Source organism: Anas acuta, chromosome W (genome assembly GCF_963932015.1).
Source record: "Anas acuta chromosome W, bAnaAcu1.1, whole genome shotgun sequence".
NCBI lineage: Eukaryota > Metazoa > Chordata > Aves > Anseriformes > Anatidae > Anas > Anas acuta.
This window is the reverse complement of record NC_089016.1, coordinates 3,903,781-3,923,702: the sequence shown is the minus strand read 5'-3', so window position 1 is coordinate 3,923,702 and position 19,922 is coordinate 3,903,781. Positions and strand designations below refer to the sequence as shown.

Here is a 19,922-nt window from a genome sequence, read left to right as displayed (position 1 = left end):
GGGCCACTGGGAGCGGAAGACGGGCATGAAGCTGCCGGTGGACGGCGGCCATGCTAAAATGCTAGGTCAGCCGTGGGTTGGGGCTCTGGGGGGGGGCACCCCATAGGGTCACAACCCCCCCAAAACCCCCCCGGCCCCATAGAGACCCCCCCCAGCTCCACAGATCCCACCCCAAACCCTGTAGGTGCTCCCCCAAACCCTACAGGCACCTTCTCCAGATGTTCCCCACAACCTCCCAGCCCCACAAGTACAATGTGTCTGGGCGGCGCCGCGCTTAAATGTGCCCGGGCGGCGTCGCGCTAAAATGTGCCCTAACCCTAACCCGAACCCTAACCCTGCATTTCCAGGCATGCTCTGGGCACCCAACATGGCCTCCCGGAAGCCTGGTGCCGGAAAACTATATTTACCAGCATTCCTTGGACAGCCGGCACAGCCAATCACGGGCCGAGTTTTCGAGAATTACATTTACCAGCACGCACTGTAACCCTAGCCCTTACCGCCTTTACAAAAAAGCCTCAAGCCCTAACCCTAAAAATCCTCGAAACCCCTACAGACATAACCCAAAATATTTACCACACTAAACACCTGAAGACCTATGCCTAAAACTCCTAACCCAATAAATTAAGACGTTCAAATCCCAAGCCCACAAAATTAAGACGTTCAAATCCCAAGCCCAAAAAATAGGACTCTCAAAACCTAAACCCAAAAACTAAAACCTAAAAACCCAAAAACCTAAACCCAAAAACGCTCCAAACACTAATCCAAAAAAATAAGACGCTCAAAGCACTAACACAAAATATTAAGATGCTCAAAACCCTAACGCAAAAAATTAAGATGCTCCAAACCCTAACCCAAAAAATTAGGACACTCAAAACCCTAACCCTGGAGAACCTAACCTGAAAAAATAAATAAATAAATAAATAAATAAAAATAAAATTTTAAAACCCTAACCCTAAATAATTGACCAAAAAGAAAACCCTAAGACCCTAACCCTAAAAAACCTTTCAACACTACAACCCATAAACTCTAAAACCCTAACACCCTAACCCTGAAAAACTTAAAACCTTAGCCCCCAAATCCCTAAAATACTAACCGTTAAAAATCCAAACCTAAACAACTTAAAATCCTAAACATAAACCCTGAGAATACTTACCCTGAAACCCAACCCTAGTGCCCTACCCCTGAAACCTTAAAACCGTGAATCAATCTTTGGAAAATAACATAGGCTCAGGAGAGGATCTCACTACGCTTACCCAGACTCTGACTCTGACCCTGACCCTAACCCTAACCCTACCCCTAACCCTAAGCCTAACCCTCTAACCCTAACCCTAACACTAACCCAAAACCTAACCCTAACCCTAACCCTACCCCTAACCCTAACCCTAAGCCTAAACCTAACCCTAAACCCGAACCCGAACCCTAACCCCCTAACCATAACCCTAAGCCCTAACCCTAACCCTAATGAACCCTAAGCCTAACCCTATCCCTAACCCTAACGCTAACCTTAACCCTAACCCTAAACCTAACGCCCTAACCCTAACCCTAACCCTAACCCTAACCCCTAACCCTAACCCCTAACCCTAACCCCTAACCCTAATCCTAACCCTAATCCAACACAGAGTGCCCCTCTTTGACAGACACAGCGCCCTGCCACAATCCCTGCCGCAAGCTCTGCTTGGTGTTCTCAGCTGTCTTCTCCAAGCAGCAGCTTCTCCATCATTCCTACCACTCACCCACCCTCTTTTTGCCTTGCTGCCCAGGCCACTTCATGACACCTACCTATCCGTATGTCTTTCTGGAGCGGGAATGCCCAAGCACCTTCCGGCCCAAGGACGCTGCTAACGAGCTGACGGTAATGAGCCCCTCCCTTCCTGGGATTCTTGGCTGTGAGGTTGACAGGAGACCTGGATGAACCAGTGCCCCAAGAACTGCGGGCAGGAGGCAGGGTCCGTCACGGCCTGCCAGCAAGCCGGCTGCAGGGTGCCACCATATCTCAGCGGGGAGCAGCCAAAGGCTAATGTCAGTGGCCAGCGTCAGCACTGCAGGTCCAGCTGTCCTGGCCACCCACAAGGCCTGGCTGCCTACACACTGCCAAGTGTGCCCTGACCCTGACCTCCACCACCTGCCTTCACCCTGCGGGGCAGTTCCCTCTCCGCAGCCACTGAGGCTACAGTCATCCCAGCCCAGGCCGGCCCTTGCAAGCCCACGCCAGCTCTTGCTCCTGCCTGTGCTGGGGGCACAGTGCCAGCACTGCCCTGGCTCTCTCTGCAGAGCTGCCCTCGCTGCTCAGCTGCAGCCCGCCACCAAGGCAGTCTGTGTGACATGTCTTCCCTCTCACAGGTATTTGGCAGCTTCCTCTTCCCCGTCGAGAGGACGAACTTCATCCTCACTATCTTGGAGGGCATGACACACCCCAGGGTCTCTGACAAAAAGGTGGTTGCCTGTGTGTTGGATATGATCACAGACTCAGACATGGAGGAGGTTAGCAGTTTGCAGACAAATTGCCCTGTGCTGTTGCCCTCTCGGGGGCCGTTCTCCCTGGCCCGGGTCCAGGGCTTGGGAGTCCCCGACAGCCATTCGGGCTGGCAAAGAGCCACAGGAGGGAAACATTTGCTGGTGGCAGCTGGGGCCATGGCTGTGCTCTGCTCCATTCTCCCTCGTCTCTCCTCCAGGTGCCACGGGTCATGCAGATCATCCATGACTGCCTGGCGACGGTCAGCAAGGAATCACTCCTGGACATCCTGAAGAGGACCCTTTTCCAGATCACCTCCTTGCACCCTGGGCACGCGGTCCAGGGCCTGCTGGAGGTCTTCCCGTGGTGCGACAGGTACAGGGCCCACCCACCCACCTCTGGCACAGCTCAGGACCCTCAGGGCCGGCACAGGCCAAGGGGCAGTGGCTGGGGTGGCCCCATCGACAGCATGCTTTGTCTCTGCAGGGTTGCCACGGCCATGTGGCAGACGATGGTCTCTGAGCCCTGCGTTGCAGAGGACGTGCTGAGAAACCTGCTGAAGCAACGCATAGGGCCTGAGCACGATGGCTTTGGCTCACACCACAGCTGTGTCCGTTCCTGGGCTGTGAGTTCCTGGACCAGGCCTCGCTCACCCCCAGTGGGGCTGCACTCCCCTCCCCATCCCCTCCTCCCCTCTTCCTCTGTCCCCAGTCCACAGCCTCCCCTGGGGCTCCCCAGTCAGGGGGGCTGGGAGCCAGAGCCCAGCAGGGCCACATGCACTGCTGGGGCCCCACTGCGCACAGGCACGCAGCCCACCCCTGCCCTGCCGCTCTCTGTCCTCCTCCCTCCCCACCTGCTCCTGCCTTGCTGGGCAGCCCCGGGCAGGGCGGCTGCCTGGCCCAAGCAGGCTGCAAGGTTTGGCCCAGGGAGCTGAGGACAGCTGGCAAGACCCCCGGGGCCTGCTGGGCCCTTTGCTCTGGACACAAAAAGCTGGCTTGCCCATGCCACAAAGCAGAGCCGAACCCAGGGAGCCGCTGGGGCTGGGCCCCAGGCCAGGCAGCCAGGCACCAGGCTCTGGCCCGGTGCCTCCGTCAGCTCAGAGCGACGCCTCACCCCCACCTCCCTCACCCCCCAACCCGCAAGCTCTGGCAGTGCTGCAGGGACATCCGTGCACTGAGAGCTACACCTGACTGTTTTCTGCAGGTAACCAGCGCCATGAACAAGATCTTCCAGCTGCCCTCCAGCAAGAACATTGCGCAGTCACTTTTCCACAAGCTCTACATTGCTGTGCTCTTCCAGATCTCCTCCATCCATGAGTGCACACTGCAGGACTTCAGCAGGGGCAGCAGTCAGATGGGGGAGTGCATGTGGCCTTCAGGCAGCTTTCTCAGGTGCTCCATCCCCTCTGCCAGGTCTGTGCCCCAGGCCGGAGCCAGGGCCGGGGCACCACATGTGACGCGCATTGTGCTCTGCATGCAGGACTGCGGTGATGACCATGAGAGCTCTTTTCCAACACCTGGGGGGTGCCACTTTGGTTGAAGACATCCAGACGCAGGGTGGCTGGGACAGGCTTTTAAGACATGAGACCTTCCACACAGGTGTTGCTGTGCTGACTAGGTGAGCGCCTCATCAGTTGTCCTTGTCTCCCCTGGCACTCTTCCCCCAGAGGTGGATCCCCTTCCTCGTGGCTGGTGAGGTGTCCCCAGGGGTCTGAGGGACAGCGTTGGTGACTGAGGGATCTCAGGAGAGACCGGCAGGGGGAGTGGCCTCTTTGATCTTTAAGGTCCCTTCCAACCTGAGCCATTCTATGATTCATTCTATGATTTCCATGCTGCTGCTTCTGAGAGCTCCTTGGTGAAGGGCTGCTGTTGCCCAGTGCAAGAGGAGGACTCGCAGGACCTGTCACCTTCCAACGCACTCCTTCCTCGGAGACCAGTGGTGCAGGAGAGTGCTGGGGCTGGCTCTGCAGGCAGTGCCACAGCCTGCACTGGAGCTGTGTGGCAGAGCAGCCGGAAGGGTGGCCAGAGAGCGTGGGAAGGCTCAGTGGCCTGGGGATCCAAAGTGGTCAGGAAATGGCATCTGTTGGAAGGCCACAACTTGTGTGTAGGCAGGGCGTATCTCAGTGAATCGAGCACATCTGTGCTCGTCACCCTCCATGTTTGCAAAGGCAAGGTAGATGGTGAAGGGCGGGCGGCCTCTCCTCAAGCGGATGGCACCAGCTGCTGAAGCAGAGTGTAGAAATGCAAGCCTTGCCCTGGTCTGGCCCATGGGATAACAGCTAGCGCTGACAGCACAGTCCCAAGGAGGTTTGTTTGCCTGGCTTGGTACTAGCAATGCGTTCTTCCCCTGGCCAGGGCTCTGGGAAGCAAAGCACCGCTCTTCGGTGCCTCGGTGTTTGAAGAGGCAGTCGTACGTCTCTGGCAGAGACAGAAGCACGAGGAGATCACCGCCATGGCTGTCTTCACGGAGGTAGGGCCTAGCAGCAAGCGGTGCCTCTCCAAGGTGCCTTGAAACTCTGGGCTCTCTGGCAGATTCAGCGTGCTGCCAGGAGTCCTGCCGGCTGGGCCAGGCTCTCACTGGGCTTCTGGGTGTCTTTCAGTTGCTGGACTGTGTAGACTTTGAGCAGCTTGTTGATAACTGCATCCCGCACCTTCTTCATTCACACCTGCGCAGTCAGTCCTCGGTGCTGCGTAGGATGGCGGTTACAAGCCTCGTCACGCTGTCTACGAGACCCAAGCTGGTGAGTGGGGGCATCTGGGCCAAGTGGCGGCATCTGCCTGGGGCTGGGCTGCAGGTGCTGTTGCCCGCAGAGGCTTGCTTGGACTTTGCCAAGAATCGGGAGGGGCAGTAGTGGCTCCACTGCTCTCACTGCCTTCTTCATCAGCCCCTGAGGGCTTCTGGGCAGCCCCTGCCTGGACTGCGCAGCACGAGGAGAGCGGCACCAGTGTCCGCTCAAAGGCACCTCCTGCTGTGCCAGAAAGAGGTCAATGCCAGGCCCCAGGCCAGCCAGCGCAGGGCTGCCTCAGCTGCAGGAGCACTCTACCCAGAGCAGTCATCCTGCTGAGGTTGGGAAGATGAGCCCCCGCACGGGGCCAGGCTGACACAAGTGGCTGCTTCTGCAACCCAAGGCAGCAGCCTTCTGTCTCGAGGGGCCTCAGCACGCTCCTGGAGACAGACCTCTGCTCTGGGCTGTGCCTGCTGTAAGCAAAGGGCTTCTGCCAGGATGGTCTTCGGTGTTTCTGAAACAGAACTGCTGTGTTTCATGTAGGCAGTAACTCTGCAAGACCTGCTGCCAGAGGTCATGCAGCAACTGCAGGATGCCAACAGCGACATCAGTATGCAGGCCATGACTGTCCTCCGCAACACTGCGCCTAGCAGATGGGCAAGTGGCTGGCCCCATCGCTCTGCAGCTGCCTGACAGGCTCCTGCCCCTCTTTGAAAACGTAAGTCTGGTGGGCAAGCAGGAGGTTTGGCCACGGGGCACGTGAGTGTGGCCTGGGGGTGGTGCGTCCCTCTCCACGTGTCTCACTGGCCTGTGAGACACGATCCCTGGGCACGTGCTGGAAACGTTTTGGTTGGTGCTTCTTGGGCTCTCCCGCTGGGGAAGCCCCTCCCTGTGCAGAGCCCTGCGGATGTGTGCTCCACAATGGCAACTTCTCCTCGGCCCCTCGCTGCCTATGGCCGCTTCTCCCCTTGCCATGTGTCCCCTTGCCAGCCCCAGGGTGGACCATCTGCAACCCACTGCCTTGCCCTTCCTGTGTCTTGAGCCATTTTGCACTGCCCACACACTTGGCCTACCTGCCACAGCTCACTGCAGAGTGAGAGCCAGGAGCGTGTGTCTCCCTGTCTGCCACACCGACCCCTTGCTCACTGTGAGCTCGGAAGAGCCTGGACTGAGGTCCTCCCTTGTTCTGTCTCACCAGGAGTCCAGCTGCATGAGAGAGCTCTCCATCCTTCTCTGCAAGGATGCCATGGAGGTTGCAGAGGGCACCCATAAGATGGAGATGAAGAAGCAAGTGCAGAGGACCGTCCTCCCCCTCTTCTTCCACCTGCATGACCAGAACCAGCATGTGGCTGAGGTGGGGACACTAAGCTGAGCATTCACTTGAGGGGGCAACACCCCTCAGGAGGGCCTGCCTGAGCATTAGGGGCACGGGCCGTTAGCAAGGCTCCCTCTGAATGTGCCTCACCTCAGGGCCGAAGCTCCCGAATCCAAAAGAAAGGTGCAGAGCCCCTCTGTGCCTGCACCAGGCCCACCACAGCCATTTTGCCCCTACTACGCCTCCGCCTGCACAGAGGGCCAGAGCGGAGGGGCCTCTCCCTGCCCCACATCCAGCCCCGCATGCAGCCCTCCACAGAAAAGCCCGCTGGGAGGCTTCCTGCAGCCCCAGAGCTGTCAGGGGCCAAGAAGGTGGGCACGGACATTTTCCAGACCTGCCCTGCCTGCTCCCAGCTGTGCTCAGCAGTGCTGCGTAGCCACAGATACCTAGGCACTAGAGTTTTCACGGGCATCCCAGCTGTGCCTGCAGGTGTCTGAGGCCAGTGGTGAGGTGCCCAACAGTTGTCGACCCCATGTTATGCACAGGGACCGGCCAGATGCCTAGGCTGAATGCTCCTTTGCTCTCTTGGGCACGAGCACCCTGGAGCCACCAGCGTGCTCACTGCAGAAACCCTGGCCTGCAGGCTGCCCTGGGCCACGCAGAAGGGTGCAGCCCCTGCCAGGGGTTGCAGGAGCCAGCATGGCTGCCAGCCTCACCAGCCTGGGAAGGGAGCCGCAGCCAGGGCAGGGGTCTGGCCCTGTGTCCGCGGTGGCAGGCTCTGGAGCCCAGGCCCTAGGGAACAGCCTGCTGGGGTCCCCGTGCGTGGTGTCCCTGGCTGCCTTCTGCCCTGGTGCCTCAGTGACTGCAGTGCTTCAGCTGCCTGCTGGCCTTGGCTGCAGATGAGCAGCTCTGGGGGACCTCTGTCCTGCAGCCCCAGCAGCATGAAGTGCCGAAGCTGGTGGTTGCCCCACACCTCTGCCCGAGCACCGAGCCCTCTGGCAGATGCCTTCCCCAGCTGCTGCACCTCCCCAGCAAGGGCCAGGAAAGCCCCCAAGCCTCGCCAAGGTGCGGGACAACCAGGGCCTGTCCCATGTGCAGTGGTTTCATCTCCCACTCTCTGCTGCTCTGCAGGCCTCTCGGGAAGCCCTCCTTGGTGCTGCCAAGCTCCTGAAGTGGAAGCAGCTCAGGAACCTGCTGGAGACAGCGCAGCCACAGAGGATTGTCGAGTGCCTGGTAAGGACAACTGCCCGAGGGCTCCCAAAACCTGGCCCAGACAAGGCCTGCCAGCCCTGGCCCAGGGTGCGGGGTGGCTACCCTTGCCTCTAGCCACTGCTGCAGGCCAGAGCCCCCAGCCTGCAGCCATACACGCACCCCTGCCTCCACGCCCCGGCACGTAGCAGTACAGGCTCTTCGACAGCCTCGTCGCTCTCCCAGGTCCCAGGCATACCGACAGCTGACCCTTGGCAGCGGGGTGGCACCTCAGCACCCTGCCCCTTGCTCCCTCCAAAGCCTGGCCCCAGCAGCAGCTGGCTGCTGGTTGGGCATCAGGCTATCCCAGCAGGGGAAGCCAGTCCCACGTACAGGGCCAGCCTGGCCAAGGGGCAAGGCTGCACCAGCCCCATCCACATGTACTATTCTCTTCCAGCTGGTGGGGCACAGCAGCAGAGTGGATGACTACCTGTGCCAGAGCCTGCCATACCTGCGGAGCCCCCAGGAGCCCCTGCAAGAGGCGGCCATCAGGTTCATTGGTGAGTCACAACCCCATGGGTCCTCTGTGCCCCACAGCAGCTTGGCCGCAGCCCCAGCTGCTGCTGAATCAGCCACGTGGCTGCAGAGCACTGCCGGCTCAGAGTGGGCCTGGAGTGCCTGTGGGGGCTCCCTGCTGCCCTCGCCCACCCCCTGCCCACGCAGTGGTTGCTGGTGGGAAGCTTAGCGGGTGCCTCGCAGCCTCCTTGGGTGTTGTCACACTTGGGCACACATGGCCAAGCCGGCAGGGATGTTGAGGGGGGGACTGTGTCTGGGGCGAGCTGGCCAGCGGGATCTGTGATGGGCTGTGTGTACCTAGGGCTTGCCGGGCAGCACTTGGTGGATGGGCGCGAGGAGAAGCTCAAGAACATCATCAAGGGTGAGTGAGGGCAGTGGGGTATCAGCAGGAACTGGCTGGGAGGAGAAAAGACCCTGGGCAGTGAGCTGCGACCCCTGCCCCAGCTGAGGAGGTGGGGTGGCCTTGGCAGGAGGGGTTCCTGGGCGTGCTTCCCAGTGATACGGGCTCTGACCTCCACTCTGTTCCTTTCCATGTCAGCCCTGAGAAGCATGGAGGGCTACAGCAGCCCTTCAGTCTCCTCCCTGGTGACTGAAACCATCCTGGTCCTGAGAACTTCCTCCACATTCAGCCTGCAAACACTATGTTACCGGCTCCGGAGGGTGTGGGAGAGGAGGCCCCGTGTCCCGAGAGCCGGCTGGCTATGCTGCTGCAGCTGTGCTCAGTGCTGAGCCCTGCTCCAGCCCTCGGGCCCCACCGAGTAACCCCTCTGCTGGACTTTCCCCAAAGAAACAGCCCTCTTTCTTCACTGCTTGAACGTGTCATTTTTTTGTGTGAAAACTGAACGGTTAGAAAACTCCATGGCACCAAGCTGCTCTGCTAGGCTGTGAAACCAAGAGGAAGGAAAGCTTTTGCTTTCAAGGCCTTTCAGGCCTTGTCCCCTGTCCTTGGTTGTAGGGCTGCCACACGTCCCCCGCCGCAGCGCCATGCCCCGTGTCCCTTTTGGGGGACGTCTTGGGGCTGCCCCATCCCCTGGATTCCCTGAGCCGATGTCACCGGTGCCTCGTCCTTGCCCCACGTCCCCATCCTCCACCGAGAGACCCCGCTCCCCCTGGCTCCCCCATCCCACATCCTCAGCGCCTCGCCCCCTGTCCCGGCTGCCTGGCGTGTCCCCAATCCTCGGGGCTGATTTTGGGCCCCCCCCCCCCACCTGCGTGTCCCCCCAGGGAACCATGAGACGGACAACATGAACCAGATTTACGGCTTCGAAGGGGAGGTGAAGGCCAAGTACACGGCGCAGATGTTCGCCCTCTTCAGCAAGGTCTTCGAGTGGCTGCCCCTGGCCCAGTGCATCAACGGCAAAGTGCTGGTGGGTGACCCCGGGGGGGGCCGAGGGGGCTGTCCCCATGTGGGTGGGGGGGCCTTGGGTGTCCCCGTGTAGGGTCCTGGGGGGCCTGTCCCCATTTGGGGTCCGGGGGTTGTCCCCATTTGGGTCCAGGGGGCTGTTCCCGTTTGGGTGGGGGGACATTGGGTGTCCCCGTCTGGGGTCCTGGGGGGGACTGTCCCCATTTGGGTCCGGGGGGCTGTTCCCGTGTGGGTGGGGGGGCATTGGGTGTCCCCGTGTGGGGTCCTGGGGTCATCCCCATTTGGGTCTGGGGGGCTGTCTCTGTGTGGGTGGGGGGCATTGGGTGTCCCCATGTGGAATACTGGGGAAACTGTCCCCATTTGGGGTCCAGGGGTTGTCCCCATTTGGGTCCAGGGGGCTGTCCCCGTGTGGGTGGGGGGCATTGGGTGTCCCCGTGTAGGGTCCTGGGGGGGACTGTCCCCATTTGGGGTCTGGGGATCGTCCCCATTTGGGGCTGGGGGGGCTGTTCCTGTGTGGGCGGGGGGGCATTGGGTGTCCCCGTGTAGGGTCTTGGGGGGTCTGTCCCCATTTGGGGCTGGGGGGGCTGTTCCTATGTGGGTCTGGGGTTGTCCCTGTTGGGGTCAGGGTCTGGGGGGGCTGTCCCTGTGTGGGTTGGGGGCCTCCCCTGTGTTGGTCTGGTGTTTCCCAGTTTGGGTCTGGGGGGCTGTTCCCATGTGGGTCTGCGGGATGTCCCTGTTGGGGTCAGGGTCCTGGGGGGTGTCCCTATTTGGGTTGTCCCCGTTTGGGTTGGGGGTGTCCCTGTTTGGGTCGGGGGGGTTGTCCCTGTTTGGGTTGGGGGTGTCCCTATGTGGGTCCTTGGGGGCTGTCCCTGTGTGGGGTGGGGGCATCCCAGTTTGGGTCTGGGGGGCATCCCAGTTTGGGTCTGGGGGGCATCCCCACGTGGGTCTGGGCGCTGTCCCCATTTAGGTCATCCCCGTTTGGATCCAGGGGGCTGTCCCCGTGTGGGCTGGGGGTGTCCCTGTGTGGGTTCGGGGGGGGCTGTCCCCATTTGGGTCTGGGGGTGTCCCCGTTCCCACCTGCCTGCCCCCCCCGCAGATCATGCACGGCGGCCTCTTCAGCGAGGATGGCGTCACCCTCGACGACATCCGCAAAATCAAGAGGAACCGGCAGCCCCCAGACTCAGGTGGGACTCGGGGCTTAGCGGGGGCGTGTCCCCTGTGTCCCCCCCCCCCCCACCCGCTGTGGGGTTTTGGGGGGGGGGGGGGTCCCTAACCCTACACCCCCCCTGCAGGTCCCATGTGCGACCTGCTGTGGTCGGACCCGCAGCCGCAGGTGAGTCGATCCCCGCCCTACAACCTCGGGGCTCGGTCCCCCCAAAATAACCCTTGTTGGGGGGGGGGGGGTTGCGTGACGGTGACGCCCCCTCCCCTTTTTCCAGAACGGGTGCTCGGTCAGCAAGAGGGGGGTGAGCTGCCAATTCGGGCCGGACGTCACCAAAAGTTTTTTGGAGCGCAACCGCCTCGACTACATCATCCGGAGCCACGAGGTCAAGCCCGAAGGCTACGAGGTGGCCCACGATGGCAAGTGTGTCACCGTCTTCTCCGCGCCCAACTACTGGTGAGTGGCACTGGGGGGGCTGTGCCACCCCCCCCCTCCAGCTCCGGGGGGGACCCGTGGAGACCCCCGAGCTCCTCCCGGGATAGCGAGGGGCTGGGTGGGTGAGGGAAAGGCTGTGGGCGTGGAGTCGTTGGTTTCGGGAAGGGTTTTGGCACCGTTTCCCGCAGTTTTGTCCTCAAAAAAGGGGCTGCTCTCGTCTGGGACTTCTTAATTGGGTTAAAAAACGGATTATGGATGTTAGGACCCCCGGATTATGGATATTAGGACCCCAGTTTATGGATGTTAGGACCCCCGGATTATGGATAGTAGGACCCCAGATTATGGATTTTAGGACCTCCAGGTTATGCATATTAGGACCCCTGGATTATGGACATTAGGACCCCCAGGTTATGGACATTAGGACCCCCGGATTATGGATGTTAGGACCCCTGGATTACGGATATTAGGATTGGGATGGGCTGCCCAGGGGGGTGCCGGAGTCCCCATCCTGTGTCCTCGTGTCCCTATTTTTTGGGGGTTTGGGTGGGTTTCGTGCCCCCTCCCTCCCCCAGCACCTCTCGGCCTCGCTGCCCCCCCTCTGCGGGGTCCTCTCGGTGTCCCCCAATTTCTGTGTCCCCCCCCCCCCAGTGACCAGATGGGCAATATGGGCTCCTACATCCACCTGCAAGACGGCGACCTGCGCCCCGACTTCCACCAGTTCACAGCAGTGGTGAGTTTTGGGGGGTCCCCAAATCTGAGACACCCCCCCTGGGTAACCAAAATTCCCCCAAAATCCCCCCAGCCCCCTCCAAAATTTCCAGCCCCCCTCCCTCTCCCTCCTTTTCCCAGCTTGGGGTGATTTTTTTTTTTGGGGGGGGGGGGAGGAGGGGATGCTCATGGGGGTCGTTAGCAGGCTATGGGGCAAACGGGGGGGGGGGGCGATGGGGGCACAGGAGGGTTTGTGGGCATTGGGGGGGACTTTGAGGGGCTGTGGGGGGGTCTAGAGGGAGCTATGGGGGGGGTTCAGGGGGAGTGGGGGGCTATGGGGGGGGGCTTTGGGGGAAGTCGGGGGCTTGGGGGTGACTTTGGGGGGTGCAAGGAGGGGGTGGGATTTGGGGAGGGGGGGGCAGTTTCAGGGGTGCCCCCCCGGGCTCCCCAACCCCATTTTTTCTCCCTTTTTCCCCCCCCCCAGCCTCACCCCAATGTCAAGCCCATGATGTACGCCAACACCCTGCTGCAGCTGGGCATGATGTGACCCCCCCGTGGCACCCAGGGGTGCCCCCCCTCACCCCTCCCCGCCCCCACCGCACCCCCTCCTCCCCCCCCCCCCCAGGGCGTTTTTAATATATTGGAAGATTGTATTTATTTTTTCACCCCTCCCCCCCCCCCCACCTCCTCCCAGTGCTCCCAGTTTGGGGGCTGCGCTGGGGAGGGGGGGTGGCACTTGGGGGGGGGGCTGCTGGGATCGCCTCCCTCCCCCCCCGGAGGGGGGCTGCTCCCCCTGATAAGCAATAGGGGGGGGGGGGGCATGCCCCCCAAGCTGTGTCGTCCCCCCCCCCCAGGCCAGGCGGTTTTACTGTCTGTAATTAAAGACGTTAAAATAAATAAAGTTATTATTGTAAAGCGGGGGGAGAGCCGCCTCAATTTGGGGAGGGGGGGCACTGAGGGGGGGGGGCTTCCCAAACATGGAGCAGCTTCTAGATCTCACAGAAACCACCCTTGTGGCCCCCTGCTACCAAAACCTTGCCAATTAAACCCACTACACAGAGAAAATCAACAAATTCCAGTCCCATTGAGATTGGAAATACAAAATTCAATGAAATCTTTATTATTATTATTATTATTTATTATTATTATTTATTATTATTATTTATCATTATTTAATTATTATTATTTAATAATAATAATAATAATTTATTTATTAGTATTTATTAGTATTATTTATTATTATTTTATTCTTATTATTTAACAATTATTATTTTTATTATTATTTATCGTTTATTATTATTATTATTATTATTATTATTATTATTATTATTATTATTATTATTTTATTATTATTATTATTATTATTATTATTATTAAATTTGGAAACCCAAATTTGGAAGCCCTTTGCTATGGGCTGACTTCACTCACACGGTCAGGAACCAAATCTCAGCCGCTGCATTTTCTGGCCTGTGTGAAGCTGACCCCGAACATCAGCCCTCAGACACTTGCAAAATGCGTCCAGCAACCCCAGGGAGAACAAAGATGTCCTTTGAAGGGGACCTCCAGGAAGAGCTCTCCTAGAAAAATAAATGACCAAGATCTCTGGAAGAGCATCATTTTCCTCCAAAACGACGGCCTCTTCTCTGGATCAACGGAGCCAGCTGAAAAAGTGGGGTCAGAAAACCTAGGAAAGGAAGTTTTTTCAGGAGGTAAAGACTTCGTGGCTGGGTTATAAAACCGTGCTCCATCTCCTGTAGTTGCTGTCGAGTACAGCCAAGTGTTTCCCTCTCTCCATCCATGAGATTGCCCAAGAGCTACTGGTGACCTCCCAAGCAGAGATCTTGAGGACTTTTTATTTCTAGGGTTGGTCACCGTGTAACGGGTAGGCTTCCTCCAAAGCTTTGCGTGTCATGTTGCGACTTTTCTCGTTTTAACCTCCCAGAATTGCATCTCCACAGAGCAAAGAGCCTTTTTAGGGTCAACGTTTCCCCCAAGGGAAATACTCAGCTTTCCATTCCAAACATTCCTCACAGGTTGCCCAGTGAGGTTGTGAAGTCTTGCATTATCTGGATTTAACCTGGCAAAACTGCAGCTGCTTGTCATAGAGAGCCCTTTTTGTGCCAGCATTCCCCCCCCCCCAGAGGATATTCTTGTATGTAATCCTGTTGCTTCAGTGTTTTTCTTTTAAGCCATTAGACCTTCATTTTTTTTTTCTTTGTGGGTCTAGAATCAGAACACGCAGCAAATAGGAGGTGGAGTGGAGAATGGCAGGCAGGGTGCCACAACCCCAGGAGGTACCTGGGAACTTCGGGTGGCCTTTGGTGAGGTGCTTTACAAAGGGCACTGTGAAAATCAGGCACCAGCACCAGCAACTTGAGTCCATGTTCGGTCAAAAAAAAAAAAAAAAAGAAAGGATTGCATAAGGAAGAAGCGCCTGCAAAAATGATTCAAGCTAGAGGTGGTGAAGGAACAGCATTTCACCCACACAGCAAGAACCCAACAGCTTGCAGAAGGAAAAACTTCTCCTTTCTGTTCATCAGAATCAAACCAGCCAAGTGCTTCCCTTGTTTAATGTCTTCCTACATCGAGTCCTACTTAAGGGTTTCAATAATGCGGTTGCAGAATGGCTCCTCAGATAATTTTGCATCTGCAGGGGCTGCTCAGGGACCCCTCCTGGTCCTTGGCACGTGGGTGCTGCTTCATGCTGGCTGCGACACAGGAGATTTCTTGCTGTCTTCCTTGAGGAAGGCCATCAGAGGCATCTGTGGTGTAAATGCCTGAAGTAACTAGAAAAATAAAACTAACATTCACGTTTTTAAGGAAAAGGTGCAGCATTGAAGAGGCTTTCAGGGTAGGGCATAACTGCATTCCCTAGGCTCCCAACCTTAGATGCTATCACGCTGGGGAAACTTGGTGTGCTAGCTCTAAGGAACACCACGGAGCGTGGAGTGGAGTGGAGACACCACGGCTAGGCTCTGTAATCAGGTGGGGCCTCGATTGTTCTTGTGCACAAAGCTGCACTTTTTGCCACCCTAAGCCAAAGACCTGTCATGTTTTGACAAATGCTGTACCCTAGTGTACTTTTTGCTCATTATAATATCATTATAATACCAAAACACACCTCCATCCCAAAAGCTACCCGCCTCCAAGGTGCGACCACCCCTCTCTGAGCATGCGCTCTGAATTTCTCGGAGCCTATTACTTTAAACGGAGACGGGAAAACTTTACACCAATCATAACTAAGATATGCTTGACTAGAGCCACTCAAGCTCCACCTAAAAGATAGAAAATAATATAAATTGGCCCAAGAGAGGGGATGTTAGGGGAGATACCATTGTCAGGGGAGATACCATCCCGAGGACATACAACATCCTTAGGACCTCCTGACTCCTGGGATCAGTCGACGGGCTGAGCCTCTCTTCCCCCCCCATTGGGACGCCTTTGGGTGAGATCTGAATATTTGCTTATAAATCTCTATAGAGTCTTTGATCCTTTTAACACGTTTATTTCTAGGCTGCGCACCTGTAACACCTGTAACACCTGTAACACCTATAACACCTATAACACCTATAACACCTATAACATCTGTAACACTTATAACATCTACAACATCTATAACATCTGTAACATCTGTAACACCTACAACACCTGTATAACATCTGTAACACCTATAACACCTGTGTATTTCATGCATTCTAGCTTGCTTTTGCAGATAGTCACTATCACCAGCAATCCAAAAGAACCTGATTATCTGTTGCTGTAATAAACCATACTTGATTGCATTGTGATAGCTCTCATTAATGCGACTAGGGTGAGGGTGGTTATCCGTGATAGTTCAGTGTTCTGAATCTAACCAGACCCCCAGACGGTTAATGCATTGTTGGTGAATGTCTGAACGGACCCCCAGGTGGTTAATACGTTTTTGGTGAATGTCTGAGCGGACCCCCAGGCGGTTATTACGTTTTTGGTGAATGTCCGAACGGACCCCCAGTTTTGGTGAATGTCCGACTGGTTCAGCACTCTGAATCCAAACGGGCCCGTAACGGTTAATCAGCTACACCCCTTTAACGCGACAGCATCTCAGCCACCAAGAAGGTGGTCAGGAAGGTGCTGCCTTGGCCGGTCCCTTCTGGGGTCCCATTTGCAGCCGTAGGCAGCCGTGAGGCCATGGGGGATCCCGTAAGCTGTCGTGATCCTTCCCTCCACTGAGCAGCAGAGGACAAAACAAAGCCCTGATCCAGAGAACCCCACTGGTTTGGAGCCGACTTTTATCCCTGGTGGTTCCATGGGCTGTAGGATTTCTAATCGTAATTTCCTTCTGTCACTGAAACTGAGAGAAAACAAACACCAAGTATGAAAGGCAAGGGGCTATGGGGGACAAAGTTTTGACTCCAAATGCAGGGGCACGTGGTTTCTAACCATAAAGTAAGGTGAGAGGCAGACACCCCCAGCTGCAGACAGCTAATGGGAATGTCAGTTCGCTGGTCCAGAGACTCAGCTGTTGGATGCTGCTTCTCAACCAGGTATTTAATGCCATTTCATCCACAGAATTGCAGAATCCTAAAGGACCCTAAAGATAATTTAACTCCAACCCCCCTGCCACAGACAGGGACATCTCCCATTAGATCAGGCTGCCCAAAGTCCCACCCAGCCTGGCCTTGAACACCTCCAGGGATGGGGCATCCACAGCTTCTCTGGCAACCTGGTCCAGTGCCATCTACCAGACTAACTTCTTACCAGGTGAATAAGCAAACAGTCCTAAGCAAATAAATGAATAAATAAAATCTTTTATAGAGCAAATCATTCCCGAATCAAGATTTAAGCGTTACCCATTTGTAAATGTGACAAAATCTTGCAACGCTTCTGTACTGAGTCTGTCTGGGAAGGACTTCTTTGTCTTCACAGCGGCTTCTATGGTGCTGTGTGTCCTTCTTCTTCCACTTTTCCTTTGCTTAAGAATTTTTATCTCAACGCACAACTTTGGTTGCTTTCCTTCTCTCCTCAGTGCCACGGGATGTGGTTGTGTGGTGCTTAGCTGCCTACCGGGGCTAACCAACAGCGTCACAGTCCAGTGTTGCTCTTGCTGACCCAGCCGGAGGCTGCTCAGGAAGAACCGCTTGCTCCCTGCATGCTGTGATGATAAATATTTCCCCAGCTCTTTGTATCACCCCTAAAAAAGACTGGCACCCCACATGTGCATTCGGCATGCTTGTTCCCATTATATATTTTTGACAGAGGAAGATATTTGTAGAGGGACTGTCCATGAGCAGTGGCCCAGATCTTGTTCTACGCTGCTGTCCCTTCTTTGGGGAATCCATTTCTTGTGGTTCCAGGGGAAGGACTGGAGCTCAGCCCAGCTCCTACAGCTCCCTCTCAGCTCTGTCCTGCAGGTTTGGGCAGTGGGGGGGTTCACAGAGCAATGCTGTCATTTGTCCATGAAGTCTACGGTAAAGGTGGCGTAGTGATGAATGCACCTTCCAAGGACCACTTGCTGGAATGGAGCTGGTCTTAACGAGATATGATTTAGTAGCTTAGTGGGTAGTATTGGTGATAGGAAGACGGTTGGACTAGGTGATCTTGATCTTGAAAGGTTGTCCTTTCCAACCCTATGTTTCTATGATTCTACGATTCTGTGACAACCTTGGAGAAGTTGTCAGGATGTCCTATTCCTAGCAGGGCACTGGATAACTAAACCCAGTCCCAGAGAGCTTGAGTAGATATTCTCGCCGATACTGGAGGTATTTGTGACCACAGAATCACAGAATCACAGAATTTCTAGGTTGGAAGAGACCTCAAGATCGTTGAGTCCAACCTCTGACCTAACACTAACAGTCCCCACTAAACCATATCAATATCCCTAAGCTCTACAAATCTGGCTAATATTCCTCCCTGGGTAACATGCTGATTGCCATGGCATTCTCCCTGTCCAGAGGCTTGTTCTGTGCACATGGTCTGTTTATGAGCTGGTTGCCCACACGCTCTACACAGTCAGCACAGGGACATGAGGTCCTCCGCATCCTACCCTGATGTGGAACGAAGGGAGGTGTGCCCATGGTCCCCTGCCGAGGCCTTCCCACCTGTCTGAGGACCTGGGGATCTAGCCCAGGTGGAGATACTTCCAGGCAAGACTTCTGGAGTTAGGTGCGCTGAATCCTAACCTTATGGCAGGAGAGGGAAACTGAAGAGGCCTGATTCGCCTGCCCATCCATGGATTTCCACTGTAGTACTGGGTCGCCCAGACAAACAGCTGTGAGACCCCCCCCTTGTGATTTGGGTCTCTTATTGCGTTTTTCAGAAGTAGTCCTAAAACGAAGTATTAAATGACCTCAGACACAAGGAGTGGCCCTGTGCCACCCCAGAGAGACCCGGGCCTTACAGGCAGATTGCCTGGTGCTCTGTGTGATGAGGGGTTGGGGAGACGGCAAGAGATGGGGGACAGCACCTCCGAGCTGGGCTATTTGAGCACAGTCCTGTGCTTCTTTCTGAGGAGAGCTCCAGACCCTCTTCCCATGCAGATGTTTAACTGCTGCTTAAAAATCCAGGGCTGCACTGCACTGACCTCTGTTTGGCTACGTGTTGGGATTCCTGACAACGTGGCCTCCTGTGGGATGCTTCCCCTCAGGAGGCACGAAGGAGGGAGCCGAGTCTCCACCTCCCCAGCCTGTTTCTTCAAGCCCCAGTGCCAGGCTTGCAGTGGGGAAGAGGGACAGGGGCTGAGCTCCTACTCCTCCCTCCATTCCTGCACCAAGAGAGAAGGAGATCTGCAGCCCCCGCTGCCAGCCTGGCACCTGCGCTGCCTGCAGGTAAGAGCCAAGCAGAATCCTGCCCTGGATAACGGTGCTCAATCCACTGGGGGTGCCCACAAGCTAAGACCCTCTGTAAAGCCATGATTGTGGCTGAGCACAGAGAGAAGGGGCACACGGGATCATCACGGGGCTGACAGGCTGCAGTGTGGTGCAGTGCATCCGTCCTTCCTGGGAGAGTGAGTGCTCATCACCTCCTCATCAGTGTGCAAGGGAGATGCTTGACTGGGCAGGCGGCAGAGTCCTGCTGAAGGTCAGTGAACACCTCTTCCTCCTGCAGCCGGCGGGTCAAAAGCAGCAGGAGGAGACATTGACTTGGAGGAAGTTTTAAAGGTATTTTCCTCACCCTTTCTTGCTGCGTCTTGTCTGATCCGGGATTGCACTGACTTGTGGTTAACGACGCATTAAAAACTCAAGCAGTGCAAAATGTCCAGCGAACGGGACAGAGCTGGGAGCTGACAGTGCAGGAGCGGTCCTGTGTTAAAGCCTGGGTCAGACCTTGTTTGAAGAAGCCAGGGTAATATCCCACTGTTCTCACTGAGATCAAGACCACCCCACACATGCCATCCGTGTTAGGGGGGCACCTTGAAACAACACAGCTCTAGGAAGGTATCCCTACAGTTCCAAGGCCATCACATCAAATGGCATCTCCCCAATTTCCAGCACCACCAATGTCTCTAGGCATCCCCGGAGCTGCACCTCCTGGAGCACGAGCACCCCTGGAGCAGTACGGGTCACACCCTCTAAAGGTAAAAGACTGATGTGATCAGACATCGCAAGAAATGTCTGTCCCCATCTAGGAGAAAAAGACACATACGTGAATGGTGGACATCCAGAGGCAGGTGAGACAAGTTTCCCCTTAAGATACAGCTCGGTTGACTCTCCTAGAGTCCTGTGGGAGTGCTGAACGTGCTGCTCTTCCCTTAACCATGCCCAGATCTGCTAATGAGATGAAAGACGCTTTCATTACAGCTCAGGATAAATCAGGCGACTACTCTTGTCCTCTCCATCAAGACCCATGGTTAGCTACAAGTGGGTGCAGATCCTAGGAGAGAACAAGGTCAAAACATCTCGGGAGAGAGCGGGAGGGAGGGTGAGCTGTCTGCCTGAGGTGTCTGCAGGTAGGTTCATCCCTCTCAGTCCATGCAAAGCCCTTGGAGCTGCAGTCCATGGTGGCCAGGGTTCAATTCTGCTC

The 19,922-nt window shown here is 56.2% G+C and overlaps 3 protein-coding genes across 3 annotated transcripts in view; all 3 read left to right on the top strand.

The window, feature by feature from the left end:
* LOC137847362 (uncharacterized) overlaps window positions 1-3,908 on the top strand; it is a 29,177-nt gene extending 25,269 nt beyond the window's left edge. Inside the window, 6 exon segments of the mRNA XM_068665644.1 lie at window positions 1,761-1,852; window positions 2,341-2,481; window positions 2,673-2,827; window positions 2,939-3,077; window positions 3,656-3,843; window positions 3,878-3,908. Coding sequence (XP_068521745.1) covers window positions 1,761-1,852; window positions 2,341-2,481; window positions 2,673-2,827; window positions 2,939-3,077; window positions 3,656-3,843; window positions 3,878-3,908 — 746 coding nt within the window.
* Window positions 3,909-3,934: 26 nt separating this feature from the next.
* LOC137846757 (maestro heat-like repeat-containing protein family member 6) lies at window positions 3,935-6,130 on the top strand. Its single transcript, XM_068664865.1, has 4 exons — window positions 3,935-4,069; window positions 4,807-4,921; window positions 5,052-5,192; window positions 5,721-6,130. The coding sequence occupies exons 1-4, from the start codon at window positions 3,942-3,944 to the stop codon at window positions 5,868-5,870; spliced, it is 534 nt and encodes a 177-aa protein (XP_068520966.1). The 5' UTR covers window positions 3,935-3,941; the 3' UTR covers window positions 5,871-6,130.
* A 3,355-nt stretch (window positions 6,131-9,485) lies between these two features.
* On the top strand, window positions 9,486-12,513 carry LOC137847254 (serine/threonine-protein phosphatase 5-like). The gene is made up of 6 exons (XM_068665545.1): window positions 9,486-9,623; window positions 10,716-10,803; window positions 10,912-10,952; window positions 11,059-11,237; window positions 11,865-11,946; window positions 12,409-12,513. The coding sequence occupies exons 1-6, from the start codon at window positions 9,501-9,503 to the stop codon at window positions 12,469-12,471; spliced, it is 576 nt and encodes a 191-aa protein (XP_068521646.1). The 5' UTR covers window positions 9,486-9,500; the 3' UTR covers window positions 12,472-12,513.
* The last annotated feature ends 7,409 nt before the right edge of the window (window positions 12,514-19,922 follow it).